Below are 20,157 nucleotides of genomic sequence, written 5' to 3' on the forward strand. Positions count from 1 at the left end.
AAACACTGGGGCTGGTTGCTGCTCTCTCACGTGGATATCTGAGCCTGGCAGCTAATGCATGTGCAGGATCTTCATGCCAGCATCTTGGAGCTCTTGACCCCAGCCATGTTGTGACCAAGGATGGTGGCACCTTCCCTGCAGGGTTTTGTCAGTATTTCTTCTCCTGCTCCACTTTTTGTATCTCACTTCACAGGGAGAGGGAGCAGGCAGCACCCTGCCTGCACAGGACTGCTCTGCACAGCACCGAGCCAGCTCTTTCAGCCTAAAAATACTGGAGTGTTTCAGTGGAAAAACACAAGAACCAGGCCAAACCACAAACACGTGTGCCCAAACCTCTGCTTCTCCAGGAGAGAGCAGAGCAGAACCAAAGCAGCTGCTTGTCAGACCCAGAACACACAACCCTCTGGCTGTTATTATCAGGAGCCCCATCCTGGAGCAGCCTATCCCAGACCCATCATTTTGCACCCAAGGCTTCTCCTCAGAGCCTGCCAGTAGATCTGCACGTTTGTTCCACAGGGATTTGTTTTCTCCCATGTTCAGCTCCTCTGGTTTCTCCGAGGTACCAGAACTTGTGAAGTCAGCAGAGGATGGGAGGCAGCTCTGGGAGCAGGGGCACCAGCTGGATGGAAGAGCCAAGCTGGGAGCAGTGGATTGGTGTTGGCCACCTCCCAAGTCAGCTAAGCAGGCATCTTAAAATCCCCACCTTGCCAGTGCTCAGTCCTTGTTGGAGCCTCAGGTAAATATCAGGCTGGGAGGGGATTGGGAGGTCTGTGGTCCAAGGCTGGCTCCATCCAGGGCTGGTGGCAAAAGCTAGAGCTAGATAGCTCAGAACCTTGTCTGGTTGGGTTTAGAAAGTCCCTGGGGATGGAGGTGTCACCATCTCCCTGCCCCAGAGCCACACGAGGGCTGCAACACTCTCAGGCAGAATGTTTTTCTCCTTATGCCCAGCAGGAATTTCCCCTGGTGTAGCTCATCCCCGCTGCCTCTTCTGCTTCCAGGTCTCTGAGAAGACTCGGGCTCTAGTTTCTCTGTCCCCTTTTGGTAAATCCCCTCTTTGTCTCACCTTCCTAAAGCTGGTTCTCTCTTGTGGGGAGCTCCAGGTTTGAGTGAGGGCCCAGTTGTGTCTCACAGGTACCAAGACAAGAGCAACAATCATTTTCTTGAACCTGCCAGCTTCACTTTCTCTGTTGCAGCAAGGGTGTCATTAACTCACAGGCAACCTTGGGGTTGTTTTTTTTTAATTCTGCTCTATTTCTGGAGCACTTCTGACGCCCTCGTGTGATGTTTTCATGACGCTCCACAAAGGCACCAGTGGTGGGAAGCTGATGAATGGGAGCCCAGTTTCTCACCTCCCACTTGGCCCCAGCAAGCACAAAGCATGGCAGAGGCTTTGGCCACGCTCAGGTTTTCATGGAGAACAGTGGGAGAATTCAGGAGTTCAGGCTGATCATAGCTGGGACACTCAGTTTGGAAACACATCAGCCCACTCTTGGCTCCTTCCTGCTCTTGTCTGTCTGTCCAGGCATCCATCTCACCTGGATATCATCAGACTGAACACCTTCACACAGGAAGCAGCCATCCCTGCTGTCTCTGGAAGCCTGCTTGGCCTGTTGATGGAGGGAACCATTCGTTCTCCCTCCAGACCTGCCTCTGGAGGGCTGGCTGGCAGCCCTGTCCCCTCTGCCCCGCTGTGCTGGCAGGTGGTCTCCGAGGAGACGTAAACAGCCAGATCAGCCTGGTCTCCTTTCCATGGCAGCTCCTTCTCGGCCAAGCTGGGGGATGGTGGGATGATGCAGGGGCTGGGGCAGACATCCAGGGATGCAGAAGGAGGGACAGTGAGAGGGACCTTGCACAGCTCTTGCTTTCCCCCTGGGCCTTGCAGACACGGCAGAAGCAAGCCCTGCTGCGTGGCCAGCTGGCCCAGGGATGCAGCAGCCAGCAGGGAGGCTCTGCTGTGCCTCCAGGCCTGCAGAGAAAGGGGGATTCTCCCATCCACGCCCTGCTGACCTCGGGTTTGCACCACTTGGTGCAGCAGCTTGCTCGGCTGCCGGGGACACCAGCCGGCTGGGGCTGCCGGGAGGCGAGGGGCTGGGGACAGAGCCGGGATCAGTCGGCAGCCGGGGTGGATAACGAGGACCAGATGCCGCTGGGCAGCGCTTCCCAAGCTGCGTTCCAGGACGGGAAAGCCGCCGTGCTTCCCGCTGCCCCCCTCCGGGGCGTGCGGAGCCAGCCCCTCGGCTCGCCCGGCTCTCCCCACCGGCTGCCGGGGCTGAACGTCCCCCCAGGCTCCCCGCAGAGCCGGGGAACCTTCTCCAGGGGCTTTGCCACCCGCCAGGCTGGCCACGAGGCTTCACCTGCATCCCAGCTGCCCAGGGGCACAAGCTGCAGCGTGGACAGGCTTGAGGACGGAGAAGAGCAGGGGGAATTTTGGGGCAGCAGGAGCTGGGGGGGGGGGGACGGGACCCACACCCTGCTTGGTGGGTCGGGTTTCCCTGCTTTTGCCTGGAGGAGCAAAGTGGCTGTGGGACTGACTCCCTGCCCTGGAGGACTGCGTGGCCAGGCTGCTGAACAGCCAGGGACTGCTGCAGAACAGCCAGGATGGATGCCAGCACGGTGGGGGCTTTGATGTTATGAGTACCCCAGATCCTAGAGTCGTCTTCTTGCCCCCAGCCAGCCAGAGCTGTTCCTCAGAGCCACGGGGAAGGCAAAGATCCCTGAAGAAGCCACCTGAGCTCCTCTCGCCTCGTCTTCTCCTGGCATCCAGTGCTTGTGCAGCCAGGCTGCCTGGAAGGTAAATGAAACCTGGGGTGGGTGAGTTGGAGAGGGAGGGTGCTGAGGAGACCCTGGGGAGATGGCCTCCAGCCCAGCTGGTCTGGTCTACATCAGACCACAGGTTGGCCCAAGCTTGCAGGCAGCCCCTGAAGAAGGACATGGAAAGGCCTTGGGGTACTGGTGGAGACCAGACCCTGCAGCCAGATCTGCTGTGTTTGTGCTTTCCTCTCTCACAGCAATGCAGGGCAATCCCTGCCTGTGCTCAAGCTTTACCTCCCAGAGCCCAGCTAAGCCCACAGTGTTGAAGTGGGAGAGCCAGTTAAAGCTTTGCTTTGGCTCCTTGGCTGGCTGGGGGGAAGTCAGCTTCTGGGCTGTGCACACCCCCAGGGCTTTGCCGTGTGGGGGTCCCAGAGGTTTTGGGGCTCTGAAGCTCTCCCAGGCAGCTGGGCAAAGTGTGGGCTCAGAGCTGTCCTGGGAGCCTTCCTCTAGGCATGGCTGGTGCTGGCACCACACAACCATGGCTGGTGCAGGGGTCACCCCTCCAGACTTCTCCTGGACACTTAGGGTCCTGCTGGCTTTCTCAGGAAGTCCCCCCTCCCAGAGCCAGGATATTACCTTCTCCACCACATACGTGTGCGTAGATACCCATGTTTTCAGTGGGCACCCCTCCCCTATTGATGGAGAAAGCTGCCAAAAGCTTTGCAAAGGTATCCCAGGAGAATGAAAAACAAAAATAAATGCAAACATCTCTGAAGGGCAGGAATGATGTGTTCCCATGCTGTGGTGTGGTGCTGGCTGGTGAAGGGGCACAACCTTGTGTTGGCTGGGGCTGAAGGACTGCTGGTTAGCAGGTTAGCCAGGCTGCTGCTGGGCAGTTAACAGGTGAGCCCTGCTAGACAGAATCGTTAGAAATGCTTGATTATTTTGGTTTCCCGCAACAAAAAATAGCAAACGGGAAATTTCAGAGCCTAGAGAGCGCAATAAAGAGTCAAGAAAGCCTGGCAGCTGCCTCGCCCTGCTGGGCTTGGGCTATAAATCCTGCTCCGTACAGGGCGCCGCGTGGCCAGAGGTGGCCAAACTGCCCCCAGGCTGCTGGACACGGCGGGGCTGGCTGCAGGAGCCCTGCAGGGAGCCGGTTATCCCGCAGGGAGCCGGTTATCCCGCAAGGAGCCCGTTATCCCGCAGGGAGCCCGTTATCCCGCAGGGAGCCGGTTATCCCGCAGGGAGCCGGTTATCCCGCAAGGAGCCCGTTATCCCGCAGGGAGCCGGTTATCCCGCAGGGAGCCGGTTATCCCGCAGGGAGCCCGGCAGTGCTGAGGAACCCCGCAGGGAGCCCGTTGTCCCGGTTGGAGCCCGTTACCCTCAGTTGGAGCCCGCTGCCTCTGGAGCCCATCACCCCCGGTGCGGTGTGGGTGCGGTGCCCCCAGTGCCCGTTGCCCCCAGTGCCCGTTGCCCCGTTGCGGATGCGGTGCCCGCAGTGCCCGTTGCCCAGGTGCGGGGCGGTGCCCGCAGTGCGCCCAGTGCCCGGTGCCCGCAGTGCCCAGTGCCTCCAGTGCCCCGGTGCGGGTGGCGATGACCGCAATGCCCGTTGCCCCCAGTGCCCGTTGCCCCGGTGCGGGGGCGGTGCCGGCAGTGCTCCTTGCCCGCAGTGCCCGGTGCCCCGGTGCAGGTGCGGTGCCCGCAGTGCTCGCAGTGCCCGGTGCCCCTGTGCGGTGCGGGGGCGGTGCCCGCAGTACCCGTTGCCCCAGTGCGGGTGCAGTGCCCGCAGTGCCCGGTGCCCGCAGTGCCCGTTGCTCGGGTGCGGGTGCGGTGCCCGCAGTGCCCGTTGCAGTGCCCGGTGCCCGCAGTGCCCGTTGCCCCAGTGCCCCGGTGCAGTGCCCGCAGTGCCCGTTGCGGTGCCCGGTGCCCGCAGTGCCCGCAGTGCCCCGGTGCGGGGGCGGTGCCCGCAGTGCCCGTTGCGGTGCCCGGTGCCCGCAGTGCCCCAGTGCCCCGGTGTGGGTGCGGTGCCTGGTACCCGCAGTGCCCTGGTGCGGGTGCGGTGCCCGCAGTGCCCGGTGCCCCTATGCGGGTGCGGTGCCCGGTGCCCGCAGTGCCCGGTGCCCCGGTGCGGTGCGGGGGCGGTGCCCGCAGTGCCCGTTGCGGTGCCCGGTGCCCGCAGTGCCCGTTGCGGTGCCCGCGGTGCCCGGTGCCCCGGTGCGGGGGCGGTGCGGTGCCCGCAGTGCCCGGTGCCCGCAGTGCCCGTTGCGGTGCCCGCGGTGCCCGGTGCCCCGGTGCGGGGGCGGTGCGGTGCCCGCAGTGCCCGGTGCCCCCGGCAGGGGTCGCCCCGCTCCCCGCCCTCGCCTCCCCGCGGCGGCGGCTGCGCCCCCCGGGGCCGGGCGGGCTCGGCGGGGCGCGCCAAGGGCAGCGGTTCCCGTCTGGATGCCGGAGGGGTCCCGGCCTCCTGCTCCTCCCCGCCGTGCCCGCTCTGTAGCGGGTGCTACCCTTGATCTGGGAGCAGAGACCTTTCCAGAAGGAGGAAGGGAATGCTGGCAGCGATGGGAGGAGGGTGTGAGGAGGAGGAGGCAGGGGAGGCTGCTCATCTCTTCAGCAGGCGTTGGTCCCGCTGCTGGTGGGATTCAGTCCCCCTGTTCCCTGCTGGTGCTCTCCAGCCCTCGTGCCACGGAGAGGAGATGCCCACCCTAGCTGGCACCGTGCTGCCCGGTGCAGGGTCCTGTCTCTCCAGCCCACCCTGGAAACAAAGGGTGTAGGTGCCCCGATCTCCATCACACCACTTCTTCTGGGAGCCTGCCACGCATGCCCTGTGGCCCCTCGGCTCTGCCTCCCTGCCTGGCATCCCCACTGGAGGCCTTCCCTGAGGGTCACTCATCTAATTGCCAGCCATGGATTTCCCAGGGCAGACTGCTCCTACCCCTGCCAAACCAGCCCTTCCTGGTGGCATCTGAGGAGCTTTCCCATCACCTCCTGTGCTCTGGCTCTGCAGTCAGCAGAGCTGGCTCCAGACCCTCCTGGGAAGAAGACCCCGACCCCAAACTGCTGTTTGCCAACCGCAGAGCCGCTCAGGTCTCAGCCTGGAGCTTTGCAGAGTTGCTCTGTTGAGACTGAGAAGGGGAACCAGGTTTTTCCCCTTTGCCACCAGCTGGGCAAGGCTGCAGGGGAAGCGAAACCCGTGCCTGCACCAGGGGAGACCATTGCCCAGCTCTGAGCAGGTTGTCACTCCTCTGCTGGAAATACCAGCAGGATTAAGAGTACTTTGAGAAAGCACCTGGAGGGACCCCCCAGTGGCACTGCCTGGGTTCAGTGGGAAATGAGGCCCGACTGGTACAGGGAAGGTGGGAGCTGGGCCTGGGGAACGCCCACGTGGCTGGGTGTGATTCCACACTGAGCTGCACCTCGGGGCAACTGCTCTGCCCCCAGTCAGAGCTGAGCTAACCCAGCTGCTTCTCTCCTTCCCTGCCCGGTCTGGAGGAGCAAACTGCAGGCAGGTGAGAGCTTTCCTTATCTCTGGAGAGACTCTGCCATGGGAGAATGGTTTGCAGGATCTGCTGGGATCTGCTGGGCGCAGGCTCTGCAAGTGCTGGCTGTAAGTGTGGGGGGTGTGAGGGGCTGGGGGGGGGGGGCTTGGCAGAGCCTGTACCAGGGGGGAATCGCAGTCCTGGGGCGGGGGCAGAGCTCCTGGAGCAGAGTGAAGGAGATGCTGCAGTCCCTGGCTGCCCCCCAAGGTAGCACCTGGGTGTCTGTGGTCAGTGGGGGTCCCTGCTCCCCTGGAGTGGGGTGGCTAGAGCTGGCAGCCCTCCTTCCTGGCAGAGCATGCTTAAATTGAGGTTGCTTTGGGGAAGAGAAGGAGTGGGTCTCTAGCTCAGAAGTGTGTCCCAGCCCTTGTCTGGTAATGGTTGGTGCTTCGTACCTACTTGGGACATCCCCCGAGGGCTGGATCTGCTCCTCCTGGTGTGGGCTGGGTGGGTATTTTGTGGGTAGTGGTTGCTGAGCTGGGCACAGAGCAGGGACACAAGTGGGGGCTGCTGGTGATGGCAGAGACATGGTGGGCTGGGTGGGTGGGTGTCTGTCCTTGCAACCCTTGCTCTGTCAAGCAGACCTGGGAAGAGGAGCAGGAAGGGAAGGGCGTAGGTGCCTGCTGGCATGTCTAGCTGGAAGTGAGTGTGCTGTCTTGAAGTGCACAGTAAACATCTGCCGTGAGGACTAAATAGCCTGGGACATCCCTGCCAGCAGGGGAAGTAAACAGATGACTGTCTTATGTCATTATTTAGGTGGGGTCTGGTGACACATGGGTCAGTTTTAGGCTGCTCTTCAGAGAAAGCTGATCTGTCCTCCCAGAGATGGTGGGAGTTTTGAAGCAGCAGTCCTGAAACCACAGGTGGATTTCTAAGCTAAGAGCACTTTAGTCTCAGAAAAAAGGCAAGGCAGTGCCTGAACTGCAGGGAGACAAATGAGCAGCTCCTCTTAAAGAATTCAAGCTCTCCTGGCTGGGTCTGCACCCACCGAGGTGTGTTGCTGCCAGGCTCTGTGTCCTGCAGGTCTCAGCTGCAGGCTTTCCATGAGGTTTGAGGTCTTCTTTCCACAGTGGCTGTGTCCTGGTCAACCAGTGCACCTGCCTAGTGCTCAGAGCACTTGGGATGCTGAGACTTAGCACCCAGACAGGGCAGTCTACCCCAGCGGGGAAACATCTTGGGGTGTGTGTTGTAAAGAAAACCTGCCTGTTGGGAAGGGTTCCTGATGGGGCAGGAGGCCTGGTTTCCATCCAAGCCTTGCTCCTATCCACCTTGGCTGTGTTCGTGGCTTTCACATCAGGAGGAGCCTCTGGAGGATGCTGTTGTAGAGGCATCAGCCCAAGAGGAACGTGCAGCATGGCCTCTTCTCAAGGCCTGGGGGGCACCCTCCCCAAGAACAGCCCAAAGTCAAGGTAGCCCAAAGCTGCCCAGGCTGAGCCTGGTGTCTTGGGTGTATGAAGAAGCAGGACTCGGGTCCTGTGGGCTGTTGCTGAGCAGAGACCCTGGGTACTTGGGGATGCCTGGAGCAGGCATTCAACTAGGAAGTGCCCTGCATGAATTGAGTCCCACTGCCTTGTCTGGGAAGGAACCAAGTCTCACCATGGTGTGCCTTCATGTCTGTGCAGACAGGCCATAAGGCTGGCATCCCCTGCTTGGCTTGTGAGGACCTGCACCCTGGCAGCTTGCACGTGGCCTGCAGCACACCTGATGTGATTTGATTTTATTTTTTTTTTTTAATCCCCCCAACCCTGTGACACGTGGGTATTTGAGAGCCCCTAAGTGGGACCTTCCTGGCTTCTGTTCCCATAAAACATCTCCTGTAAAGCCTCCTGCTGGGGAGCTGCGTTGCACGTGGCACTGAACAACATCTTGAAGTGTTGCTGGAGACCTGGTAATTGAGTTGCTCCTGTTCCTTCAGATGGTGAGCATGACCAGCTGTTGTTATGCAGCCTCTCCTCCAGTCCTTCTGGGAAATCACACCACGATTATATTTCTGGCTTAAGACATTTTCCCCCCTAATCAGACTGGGCCTCACAAAGAGGTTGCCACTTAGTGGTAATTACTTGCTTTAGAAGCTGCATGTCTCTTGAGGATTGCAAATAGGGGATTATCAAATTAATTAGTTAAACCAAGATGTGCTTTTGTGAAGCTGAGGCCTGTTTTACTTGTGATCTGAAATAAAGGTTTAAATATTATTAAAGCACACACTACCCCCTCTTGTCCCACTAATGGGGAGAGAACAAGTTCTTGCCTGAAACCTTTCTGTTGGCACAAAGGGCTGCCTGCAGCTCTCCTTGCTGCAGCACTTGTTGCTTTTCTTTGATAGATGTTTGCCTGAAACTGGTTTTATCACTGGTCTTAAGGCACCTGGTTGTGCTCAGCGGGGTCTGATGCTGCTGCTTGGTGGCTTCCCATGTTTTTCTAGGCTGCCAAGGGGAATGGGGTTCTCTTTGGGTCACTTGGTGGGACTGCAATGTGGCTTTCTTGAAGGGGGACTTCCAGGGGGCAGCTTAATCCACAGGACATCCGTGTAGCCTTGTGCACGGACATGGGAGCTGGTGGAGAGCCCTGGTCCAGGAATGAGGAGAGGCCTGGAGGTAGACTGAGAGGCATTCACTGATCCCTTACGTTAGCAGGAGGTCCTGGAGCACAGCTCTGCCACAGCCTGCTCCTGGACTCTCCCTCGGAAGGCCCTATGGACATGGGAAGCTCCCTGTGCTGTGCCAAGGACCTCACCAGTGATCCTGCTAAGCTAACGTGGAGTGTGTGGGGGAGTTTTCCTAAGAGCTGGTGGCTGCACAGTGCAGTTGTCTAGCTAGGATGCATATTGCACAACTTCCCCTAGGTCAGAAGATGTCTGTATCTGGCATCTGAAACATCTGGCCTGTGTTTTTTCCTGTTGGCAAAAGCACTGAGCTTTCCCTGATTTGCACGACTGAAAACAAGCAGCACTGTGCTGGTGCTGGCTCGAAGGCAGAGGTCTTTGCCTGCCTCCTACCTCTGCCTGCACTCTCCCCCAGCTCTTTCAAGGCTCTAGGTTTTGGTTCTGCTTCAGCAGGTACTTGAGAACCACAGCAGCTCCAGAAACCAGTCTCAACAAAGGAGGAAGGGATTGGGGAGGGGGGGAGCAGGGAAAGAGATGAGGGTCTGAAATTACACCCTCTGAAGTTTCAGAATAGTTGGCATGCTGACCCCTCTCCCACCCCTTCTTCTCCCAACTCTGGGGGGTCCCACAGCTTCAAAGTCTGGCTCCTCATCCTTCCTGATGCCAGCCTTTGCTGCCCCTTGCCATGTTTCCCCTCTGGGACAGGCTGTGCTTAGCAGTGCTGAGCTGCTGCCACAGCCGGGGACCAAAGTGGTTCCTCGAGGGTGAACCTGCCCGTCGCTCCACGCGAAGGACCCAGGACTGCTTGATGGGAAGCTGGAGCATCTTGAGCTGATGGCAGTGGCTTCAAGCAGTTCAAGCAACCCCAAGGAAAGCTCAGGCCTCACGGAGGAGTGAGGAGCTGCTCCTGCAGGGAGGCAGCGCGGGGCTGTGCGGGGAACAAGCGCCCCATTGTTGTCGGCCGCAGTCAAGAGGGGCTTTTCACACCCACTGGAGTGCTGCCTACAGCTGTCTCCCATGTGCTTGTGAGGGAAATGGATCTACAAGGCAGGAGAGGAGGGAAATGCCACTTTGTAATTTAAAAAGGAAAAAAAAAAAAGCAGCTATATCAGGAGCCAGGCATGAGTAAACAGTGTGATGTTCCCCTTAGCTCAGGAAATGGCGTCACTGCCTCCGACGGGGATGGGGCTGAGCTGAATTTGGGCTCTTCAGCCTGGAAATCTTTGAGGGGGGAAGGTTTTCCTGAGCTTTGGGCACAGGGTAGAAAAGGGAGGAGGTGCGAGGGCGGGCTCTAAGCCACTTTTGTGTTAGGCAACGGGTTCCCCCTCTGCTTTGGTCAATAAACACCTACAGCCGTTGGCTTTCCTGCATTGTCCTGTTGTGGTGTTGGCTTGGGAACCTGCCACTTGTCATCTCCACAACTGAGCTGGCTGCTGCACTGCAAAAAGCATGTGCTAGTGGTTATATAGTTAGAGTGGGACCTGGATAGTGAGTGTTGGCTGTGTGGTCTGGAGAGCATCTGGCTCTGTCCCTGGTCACAGAGGGGGAAAACGGGACAGGAACCAAGTCTGGGCTCTGTGTTTACGTGTTGCCCTCCCCATTTGTTTGTTGGGATGCTGCAAACTCCTACCCTAGCCCCTGGAAGTGACACATCTCTCTTTCTGGCCTTCAAAAAGCTGGGATTACATGGCTTGACTGCTAACTTGGAACTAAAGGAGATGGCAACCTTGTATTTCCCAGATCTGTGCCAGCCACCTGAAGGGGTGAGGAAAGCAGAAAGCTGCTGCCATAGGTCTGGGTGCAGGAGACTGGTTTAGTACCAGCATAGGAGTAGGTTCTCAGCTCCATCCCCTTCACCCTCATGGTCTCTCGAGATGCCCCAGCCTCCCCTGGGTCTGCATTGCTCTTTGTTTCAGAAAGTGAGGTAGCTCCTGGCTTGTGCAACAGCCCTTGTGGAGGTGCAGGGACCCTTTCAGCCCCACAGCAGGCTTTCAGACTGGCTGGGGCTTTGGCCACTGCTGGACTAGCCCTGAAGAGAGCCCAGTCTTGGTGGCTAGACTGCTTGTGGAGGCTTCAGATCTCTAGTCAGAGGCTGGTCCCCTGCAGACCCAGGGGAATTGCAGGGACCTAAAGTAGTCCAGTGCAAGGTGTTGGGTTAGGCCTGGGCAGCCCTGGCCTCCTGAATTGAAACCTGCATGTATTGCTGCAGTTGAGGAAAGAGCAGGGAGATTTCCATAAAACATCTGGGCACGAGAGGTGTGGTGGATCTCTTCTAACCCCTTTTCCTCTGTGGTGGGGGCTGTGCCTCTAGTTTAGCACCTCAGACAGCACGAGGCTTGTCACAGCCAGCTGTGTGCCATGCATCAGCTGCACCCCCTTTCTTGCAGGGGGTGCAGTCCCTAGAGAGACTCCCAGCACCTGCAGGAAGATGTTGCAGAGGTGTAGCCACATTTGTGAGCTGTGTTTGGGGAACAGGTGAAGGGCAAAGCAACTCTGCACATGTAGCCTGGTGCAGAGGGTGAACTCTGTGGTTGGAGGCTTTGCTGGGGAAGTATGCCAGGTTCCTCATCCTTCTACTAGGAATACAACAGGGCAAGAGAGGCTCTCCTGCATCCATAGACAAGGTCACAAATTCCTTCAGCTGTTGTGGAAGACAGCAACTAGGTAGTGCCTGTGCTGGGTCATTGATGTCCCTTGTATTGGCAGGGATGCTGTCCTTCACCCAGCTTGGGATTGTCAACTGATCCCCCCACTGTCAGTGCCTTTTAGGAGGACATCTCTTCCTGCTTAAGGAAAGCAAAGTGCATCCCTGCAGGGACTGTCATCCATCACTGCTGCTTGTAGACAATCCAGCAGCACATCAAGCAGCTGGAGTGTGGGATGGTTGCCTTTGGGACTGCTTGAACCCCTGATTGTTGGTTATGCTTGAGAAAATGCCACGAGGCCACCATGTGCAATGGCCTTTAGGGCCAACTGTTGGCAATGTTCCCTAGGAGAGGGGTGTCTGAAGGTGTTCTTGAGCTGGACCACCCCTGGTGGGCTCTGCTGCTGGACCTATGGAGCAGGGGGACCTGAGGTGCCCTTGAGCCGAGGCACCAGAGGAGTTTTGCAGCCTCTCCAGTTTCATCAGGCAAGTTCCTTGAGCTCCCCCTCTCAGCCTGCCCTTGCAGGGCACATCTCTCCTCCTGCTGCGGGTCCTCAGGTCCTGCCTGAGTCACCTTTCCTCTTGGCATGGCTTGGTTCGTGTGACCTCCCCCAGCAGGCGGGACAAGCAGCCGGATACCAACCTCCTCGATGGAGTGTGGGTCCCCACCGAGAGACTTGGGGGACACGCTTGCCCGAGGCCGGGGAGGCAGCTCCCAGGCCCTGCATCTCGTGTCCCAGCGCTCGGGGCTTGGCTTGTGTGTCATTTCCCCCCCGCTTCCCGTTCCACAAAGCCCTTTGTGTGTCAGCAGATGCTGGGATGCCCCGCGGCACCTGCCTCTCCCCTCCCTCTCTGCCTTTCCCCGTTGTCCCCCCTGGGCGGCTGCTCCCTGCCTGTTGAGTGACCTTCCCCGCTTCTCCCGCCGCTCGGGGCCAGGATTTTGGCCCCCGGCCATCTGAAACAATTAATGGAGGGGTGGAGAAATTTGCCACGTTAAATGACTTCCTCCTTTGGGAGGGGGGTGAGGTCTTCACGTCTCTCGCCCGGCCCCCGGTGCAGTTTGTCGCCGTTGCCTGAAGCGGTCACTGCCTCGCTGTTTTCCTTCCCAAAAGTTAGGAAAACAGGCTTTCCGAGCCGGTCTCTTTGTATTTCTCAGCGTTTTAGCTGAATAACCTGCGGCGCTGCCTCGGGAACCTCGCAGAGCAGAGAAACTCTTCAGGACTTTGGGACGAGAAAGAAAGAAACCAGGAGGAGAGGGAGGCGAGGGGAGGATTTTGCTGGGAGAAGCTGGAGACCTCCTCGGGGTGCCTGCCGTGGGCTGCTTCTCCTCTCGCAGCTCTCCAGCTCTTCTCGGGAGGAGGCAGCTCCTTGCCACGGAGCAGAGGAGTTAAGCAGGGCTGTGAGGACGACCAGGAGAGCTCCGGGGGTCTCGGAGGGCAACCAGATCGAAGCGAGCAGCCCCCGAGCGCTGCTGGCTCTGCTTGAGCCCCGAAGGGTCCCCCCCCCGTCCCCGCTTTGTGCTCTCTATGCCCTTCTGGCCGTCCAGCGCTGGAGTTGGTTGTCAGAGAAGCCTTGGAGGTCCCCTGCTCAGCCCCGGTAGTGTCATGAGTTAGATGAGTTGGAGCGGCGCTGGGGGCGGTGAGGGCTTGGGTTACAGAGCAGAACTCCAAGCGCTTCTCGGGGCTTTCACGTCGGAAGGGCTGGGAGGAGCCGCCCCCCGCTCGCACCCATGGAGGAAAAAGAGAAAAAAAGCTGCCTCGGCAAGTGAGGGAGAAGAGAAGGAGGCTGGGAACATGGTAAGGAAAAAAACCAAAACAAACCCAACCAAACCACTCTGCCCCGGGGTTGAGGAGGGCTGTGCGGGATGGAGCTGCCCCCGGGCCAGCCCGCCCGGAGCCCGGCGCTGCTACCGGCAGCGGGACCGGGGCTCCCTGGCACTGCCCGTGGCTCGGGTGGCACCAGCCCGGGCGGTGGCTGCAGCCCCACGGGGCTCTGCTGGCACCGGTGCCCCTTGGGGTGCTCTGTGTCGGGACACAGCCCTGGAGGCAGGGGCAGGGGCAGGCAGGGCTTTTCGGGCTGCCCCAAAGCCGGGCTCTCCTGCTGCCTGCTCTCCGTGGCAGCCCTGCTGGGGGCTGTGGCACTGCCCTCTTGCAGCGCCCAGGGAAGGGAGAGCTTTTGTTGCTGCCTAGGGTGGGCATCCGGGGTTCAGAGAAACCCCTGGAGCTGGGCAGGGATCCCCCTCCCCCCCCCCCTCCCTTTCAGTGTCAAGTTCTGCACGTGAGGATCCTTGTTTTGGGAGAGGAGAGAGACCAGTGAGCCCAGCTGGGCAGCAGAGCACCCATCTCCCTGGGGGGAGCTGCAGGGCAGTCCCTGCCCAGCCCCATGGGTGCTGGCCTGCAAGCAGTCTGGCTTCTGATGGTTTATGATTGGCATCTGGGTGCCCAGCAGGGCTGCATCTCCTGGTCCTGCTCTGCTGGGAACAAATCTGGCTGCTTCTCCACAGCAAAGGGTGCAAAGTCCATGAGGGGGACAAGCTGCTTGCTTTGCTGCTGGCCTAGCAGGGACTTGCTTTTCCTTAAAAGTTCAGCTTCTGGGCTTGGAGAATCTCTGCTTCCTTTGAAGGAAGAGTTGCCCAACTTTTGGCTTCTGCAGCCCTGCTCACAGGCCCATGTCTCTTCCACCCTCCAGCTCCTCTGCAGAGGACCCTGTGGCTCCCTGCACCCTCACAAGCCTGTGTTTGAGCCATGGTGTGCTCTCCTGTCCTGCTGTGGAGGCCCTGTGCTTCTCCCACTTCACCCCAGTCAGGAGACCTCTTTCCATCACCCCACCCCTAGTGTGTTCCTGGAGATTTTTGGTCTCTGCTGGTGATTGTATGAAGCTGAAATCAAAGGAGAGCTCTGTCTGGGGCTGTGCAGAGTAGATGCCACTCCTTGCTGTCCCATGGGCTGCATTTTGCTCAGGGCTTGTGAAGCTCTGCCTCAGAGACCAGCCACTGTTACTCTGCTCCTGCAAGCTGGAGGTGACTTTCTGGTTCCCAGGTGCTTCATCCCCAGTCCAGGTTCCTCATGTGATCTAATGAGTGATGCAGAAGCTGTCTGAAGCAAGGGCCTTTGCCCAGAGCAGTGCTGTGGTCAGTCTAGGTGCCATGGTGGGTTGTAGGTGTGCAGGGACCAAGCACCACTGCTGAGGAGGGATCGGGTACCTCTTGGGTGTGGAGTTCATGCTTGGCAGCTGCAAGGAGCAGGAACTGGAGGCCAAGATGCCACAGACCTGGCAGTGGGTGCTGGCCACACTGTGGTCACCTGTGCTTGGTGGCAAGTGTCTGCTGGTAGAGCAGTTTGCAGTTCAGGAGGTGTGATCTGTGAGTGGCTAAGTTGGGACTGTAGCTCCAAACTGTTCTGTTTGACTCGAGGGTTTGGTGTCCACCAAACCCTGCAAGCAAAAGATTTGGATCTAAGTAAATGTAGGTCAGGCTGTTGGCCTGCATGAGACTTGCCCATGGCCTCTGGCATCCACGGGGCACCTGGTGGTTTGGCTCTCCATGGGAGTCTGGCATGGTGCAACTGCTGGCTGCCCTGCCCTGTGTGAGGCAGGGGATTCCTCTTCACAGGGTGTCTGTCCTGCTTCATTCTTGGGGTTGATGTGGTGTGTGTATGGGTGCATGGGGGTTGTTGCAGCTGGGGGTGGCCTTAAACATCAGGTTTGTGTAGATGTGTAGGCCAAAGTAGCCCACAGCTGTGTCTTGGACTATTCTTCTTGTGTGGTGGCATGTTCCAAGTCTCCAGCCATCATGTAGACATGTAGAGCAGAGCCTGCATCACAAGATGTGCAAATGTTGGTGTCTTCCTGCAGAGGAGTTCAGGTGGCACCTCTGTGTTGGCAGAAGAGAGGATGAATTTCAGCAGAAAAGAGTCTTTCTTTTATCCTCTGGTTATGTCTTCTCCTCGGACGGGAAGGAAATGAGTCTGGGAATCACAAAGAGCTTTAAGCATTGGGGAGCTTCTTTATTTCTGTGCCAAAGCCATGAGCAAGATGTTGGAACACAGACAAAGCCCAGAGACATAATTTTGAGCACATGGAAGTGGTTTGAGAGCATCTTCTCTGGGGCAACAAGGATGACGGTCTGTGCTTGATGTCCTGTTCCTTTCCAAAAACTCTGGGCAAGTGAATGTGCTGTTTGTTGTAACAGTGAAGATAATGGCTAAATGCAGGTGACAGGACAGCATCCATGTCTGTCTGCCCAGCAGTCATCACAGGTGGTCCAGTAGAATCATAGAATCATGAAGGTTGGAAGGGACTTAAAGATCACCCAGCTCCAACCCCCCTGCCATGAGCAGGGAACCCACCACTAGACCAGGTTGCACAAAATCTTCTCCAACCTGGCCTTAAAAGCCTCCAGGGATGGGGCATCAACAACCTCCCTGGGCAACCCATCCCAGTTCCTCACCACCCCTTAGAGTGAAGAATTTCTTCCTAATATCTCACCTAAATCTCCCCTCTCTGAGTTTAAAACCATCCCCCCCTTGTCCTGTCACTGTCTTCTCTGATGAAAAGTCCCTCCCCAGCTTTCCTGGAGCCCTTTTCAAGGACTTGAAGGTCCTATAAGGTCTCCCTGGAGCCTTCTCTATGCTCAACAGGTGGGAATATTAACAGCAAGAGTTTGTGGTGAAATGTGGGAGGTGTCCAAGGAGGAACATTGGACACACCTTGCCTGGTGCACCCTGCTCCTTGGTGGGAGGCTGGCAGGAGAAACCCCAACCCGAGAGCCCTGTGAGTGTCTTGCTGCTGGCCACTTTGGGGAAGATGGCCAGCCAGCAGGTCTGCTCCTAAACACTAGAGCCCAGTCACAGCCTCTCAGCTCCCAGAGCCTCCTCTTCTGGCTTCACTTCAAGCAGAACCCTGTCTGCTCCTGAGCTGTGCAAAGCTGAGCCAGCCTAGGGGCTGTGGGAACAGCCTAAAGCTGAGCTTTGGTGCTGAGTGAGCATGGAAGTCCCAGGCACAGGCCCCTTTGGTAACAAAACATCAAGATGACTTCTGCAGAAGCTATAGACTCAACCCCCCATGGGCACTCAGGACATCAGAGCACCTTTTGTTCCTGCTCATGCCTCTCTACCCATGAAGAACCCTCTGCTCCTGTCCTGCAGGCCTCAGGGTAGGCAAGGTCTGAAAAACAGGGAGCAGCAGCACCAGGATGGGATGTGGAGCTGACTGAAGAGCACTAAAAAAAGCAAGGAGAGGCTGGTAGGGTGAGCTGCCCACTTCTGGTGGTGGGATGATGCTCTGTGCTAGCTACACCACTTGTGACACCTGCCCTGCAACTTGGACAAGTGAAGGGTTGTGCCCTTGTTGACCCTGAAGGTCTGTCCATGCTAATGGTCATGCTCATACCACCCTGCCACATGGAGTGCCTCATCCCTGTGGCCTGGCTTGGTTTGTCATTAAAAAATGACCAAAAAACCTTTCTTGTGCTAAGAGCTCCTGGCTGGTTTCATTTGTATCCCATTTCTTACATTGCTGGACACCAAGCTGAAACTGCCAGGATCAAAGCAGCACAGAATGAATCTAAAAGTCTGCTCAGATTTACCATCCTGCTATCAGGTGGGGATGCCCAGGATGAACCCTGCTCCAGCTGGTGATGAGAATGGGATCAAATGGCTCAGCAGAAGAGCAGCAGGGACCAGATGAAGACTTGCTCCTTCTGCATGTTGGTACAGGCAGAGAGGGCATTATGGTCACCTCAGCAGGATGCAATGCTGCGACTGGATGGTGGTTTGCATGGTTCAGGGAGGGCAAGCTGCAGGAGTTCTGATGATCTGAGCTAGGTGTCCACCTTGAGCTTCACAGCTTGTGTTAGGTGTGGCAGGGTTTGCAGGAGACTGAGTTGTGAGGCTTCCTGAGCGGGTTCCTTCAGGAGGATCCCTTCCCTCAGGCTGCCTCTCAAATCCCACTGGCTCCCAACAAAACCCTGGTGCTGCTGTTCCTCCACCGTGGTTAAAGGCTGTGGGTTATTTGCTGCCTGTTGTCATCTTTCTGAATACATTTACCTTTTGAACAAGGTCCTTCTCATGTGCTGGGGAGGCTGGTATGCAGCCCCGTTAATGGATCAAGGGGAAAAATGCCTGTGGATGTATTCTCCTTTGTGTTGGGGCTTATAACCACCCACGTTTTGGCATCCATCCCTTCTGTGCACAAAGATGTCTTTTAGAAATCGCTGGTTAAATCTCCACCCTCCTTTGATATGTATGGAAATAATGGGGCACGTGAGACTGTTTTCTGCTTGGAAAAAAAAATAATAATAATGGTGAAGCCATAAAGGGAGTAGCTTTAAAAGCCTGTATTTACGCCTCTAACTCGGGAGTTTAGTAAAAGTAATGCCCTGAATTTATGACTGAGTTACTGAGCTCTCCAGGAGGCATTTGGGGCTCTAGCTGGATAGAGGGGAAATGTTTTCATCTGACTGGCAGTCCCAGGCTTGGCTGTTCAGGGGTGGGAGAGCTTAGAATCATCGAATCCCAGACTGGTTTGGGTTGGAAGGGACCTTAAAGATCATCCAGTCCCAACCCCCTGCATGGGCAGGGACACCTCCCACCAGCCCAGGTTGCTCCAAGCCCCATCCAACCTGCCCTTCAACACTGCCAGGGATGGGGCAGCCACAGCTTCCCTGGGCAACCTGGGCCAGGGTCTCACCACCCTCACAGCAAAGAATTTCCTCCTCATGTCTCACCTCAATCTCCCTCTTCCAGTTTTAATCCCTTCCCCCTTGTCCTGTCCCTCCCTGCCCTTGTCCCACATCCCTCCCCAGCTTTCCTGGAGCCCTCTCAGATACTGGAAGGTGCTGAAGGTCTCCCCAGAGCTTAAGGATACCTGGGTTTGCTCCCCATTGAGCTTGGAGAGGCTTGGAACAAATCTGGGTCTCTCTGACCAGGAGCACTTCTCCCAGCAGGGCACAGACTGATGCTTCTTATAGTGGCCCAGGGCTGAGCTGTCACAACCACAGCCATCTCTGGGCTGCCTGCTCTGTCCTTCTGGCTTGTCCTTCCTCAGAGGTGGCATCTGGTCACTGCTGGCAAGCTGCTTTCTCCTATGGAAGGTGTGCAGGGATCTGCTCCTTCAAGGAAGGTCCTTGTGCACTTACTGTTTCCTCATGCCATCAGCCAGCCTGGAATTACATCTCTGCTTCAGAGTGGTTTCTGTTCCTTCTCCAGGACTTGCATTTCAGGAGCACGTGGTAATATGGGCTGTTTAAGGCCAAAAGGAGCTCTGGTTCATCTGTGAGGGGATACTGGGACCATAGAGTGTTAGCTCCCAGTCTCAACATGGGAGGCAGGTCTTTTAACTAAACCATGATCATTTCTTAGTGGTGTCTACGCTTCATTATGGATGTTGCAAGAGATGGAGAAGCCACCAGTCCCCATGGCAGTCTGGCTTGCAGCTCATGCACCTTGCAGAGGAAGGGGTGGGCTCTGAACACGATCCAGACACAGCCTTGAGCTCATCACGTGTGCAAAGCTGGCCCATCAGTAATAATCTAAATGCTGACACTGTGAAGATAATTTCTGGCACTCATCAGCTGTCCTGCTGAAGGATTATCATTTTCTCTTTGAGCACAGGAGGCTGCCCATCTGTTGTAGGGTGCCCCCAGATGGGTGTCTGAACACAAGGTGTTGGTTATGGCCTAATGCCTCTGACTAAAAGGTGTTAAAATGAGCTGACCTCTTTGGCTAACGACTCACTCAGGGTATGTTGTGTTCATACCAGCCAGCTGCATCTTCCCTCTGTCCAGAGAGCCCTGGCCTGGCATTTGGCACAAGCAGTAAGGAGTCCAAGGTGCTGGTGCTCAGGTTGGTTTGTGAGATGGATGCCAACACCTGAAGTTGAGAGTGGAGAAAACACTGGAACTAATAATACGAATGAGCTCAAGCAATTTCTTCACTTGGGTAGCAGAGAGGTTTTTAGTGCATTTCCCCAAAAGAGCCCTGAAAACAAAGGGAGCCTGCTGTAATGTTCCAGGACCAGCCTTGCGTAGGAAGTGCCTGAGAGAGAAATTCTTGGCTCTGGCTGGGGTACCTGACAAGATTTAGCAAACCTTATCTGGCCCCAGTGTCTGAGCCTGTTGTAGGAACATGACACGTTGCATGTGGAGATAGATCCCTGGCTGGATTATGGCATGTGGTGCCATGGCCAGACTGTTGGTGCCCAAACCATCTGGGAGTGAAGAGGGGCACAGCTCTGCCCTGGGGGGGCTCAGGGAGGTGTATGTGGCTAGTGCTGGGCAACAAAGCCATGTCCAGTACATATGTTCTTCCAGCGTGAGTCTGTTGCTGCAAAGGGTGTTTTAAAAGTACCCAGAGCTTTGCAGCACACTGAGTGCAGCTTTGCTAATTAGCTGCATGGTTAGATCTATGCCAATGATACTTAAAAAAAAATAATAATCTGTGCTTAGACAGTTATTCCAGATTAAAGACTTAATCCCTTGATTAAACTAAACCAAAATAAGCTGGTCTCCAGCTGTAGGATGGTGTTCTACACACAGCTCTTCTCATCCACTTGCAGGTCTGTGGTTCAGCTGATAGATTTCTAAGGATGGGGCTTTGGTTTGTTTTCTCACATGCCCTTTAAACACCTCTATC

At 56.9% G+C, this 20,157-nt stretch overlaps 1 protein-coding gene across 6 annotated transcripts in view; it reads left to right on the forward strand.

Annotated features, from left to right (window-relative positions):
* The first annotated feature begins 12,637 nt into the window (after nucleotides 1-12,637).
* PLEKHG4 (pleckstrin homology and RhoGEF domain containing G4) overlaps nucleotides 12,638-20,157 on the forward strand; it is a 93,746-nt gene continuing 86,226 nt past the window's right edge. For all 6 annotated transcript variants that reach the window (XM_051629327.1, XM_051629330.1, XM_051629331.1 and 3 more), the window contains exon 1: nucleotides 12,638-13,323. In XM_051629327.1, coding sequence (XP_051485287.1) covers nucleotides 13,141-13,323 — 183 coding nt within the window. In that variant the 5' untranslated portion in view covers nucleotides 12,638-13,140. The remainder of the gene's footprint in view (nucleotides 13,324-20,157) is intronic.

The sequence above is a fragment of the Apus apus genome, chromosome 11, assembly GCF_020740795.1.
Source record: "Apus apus isolate bApuApu2 chromosome 11, bApuApu2.pri.cur, whole genome shotgun sequence".
Taxonomy (NCBI): domain Eukaryota; kingdom Metazoa; phylum Chordata; class Aves; order Apodiformes; family Apodidae; genus Apus; species Apus apus.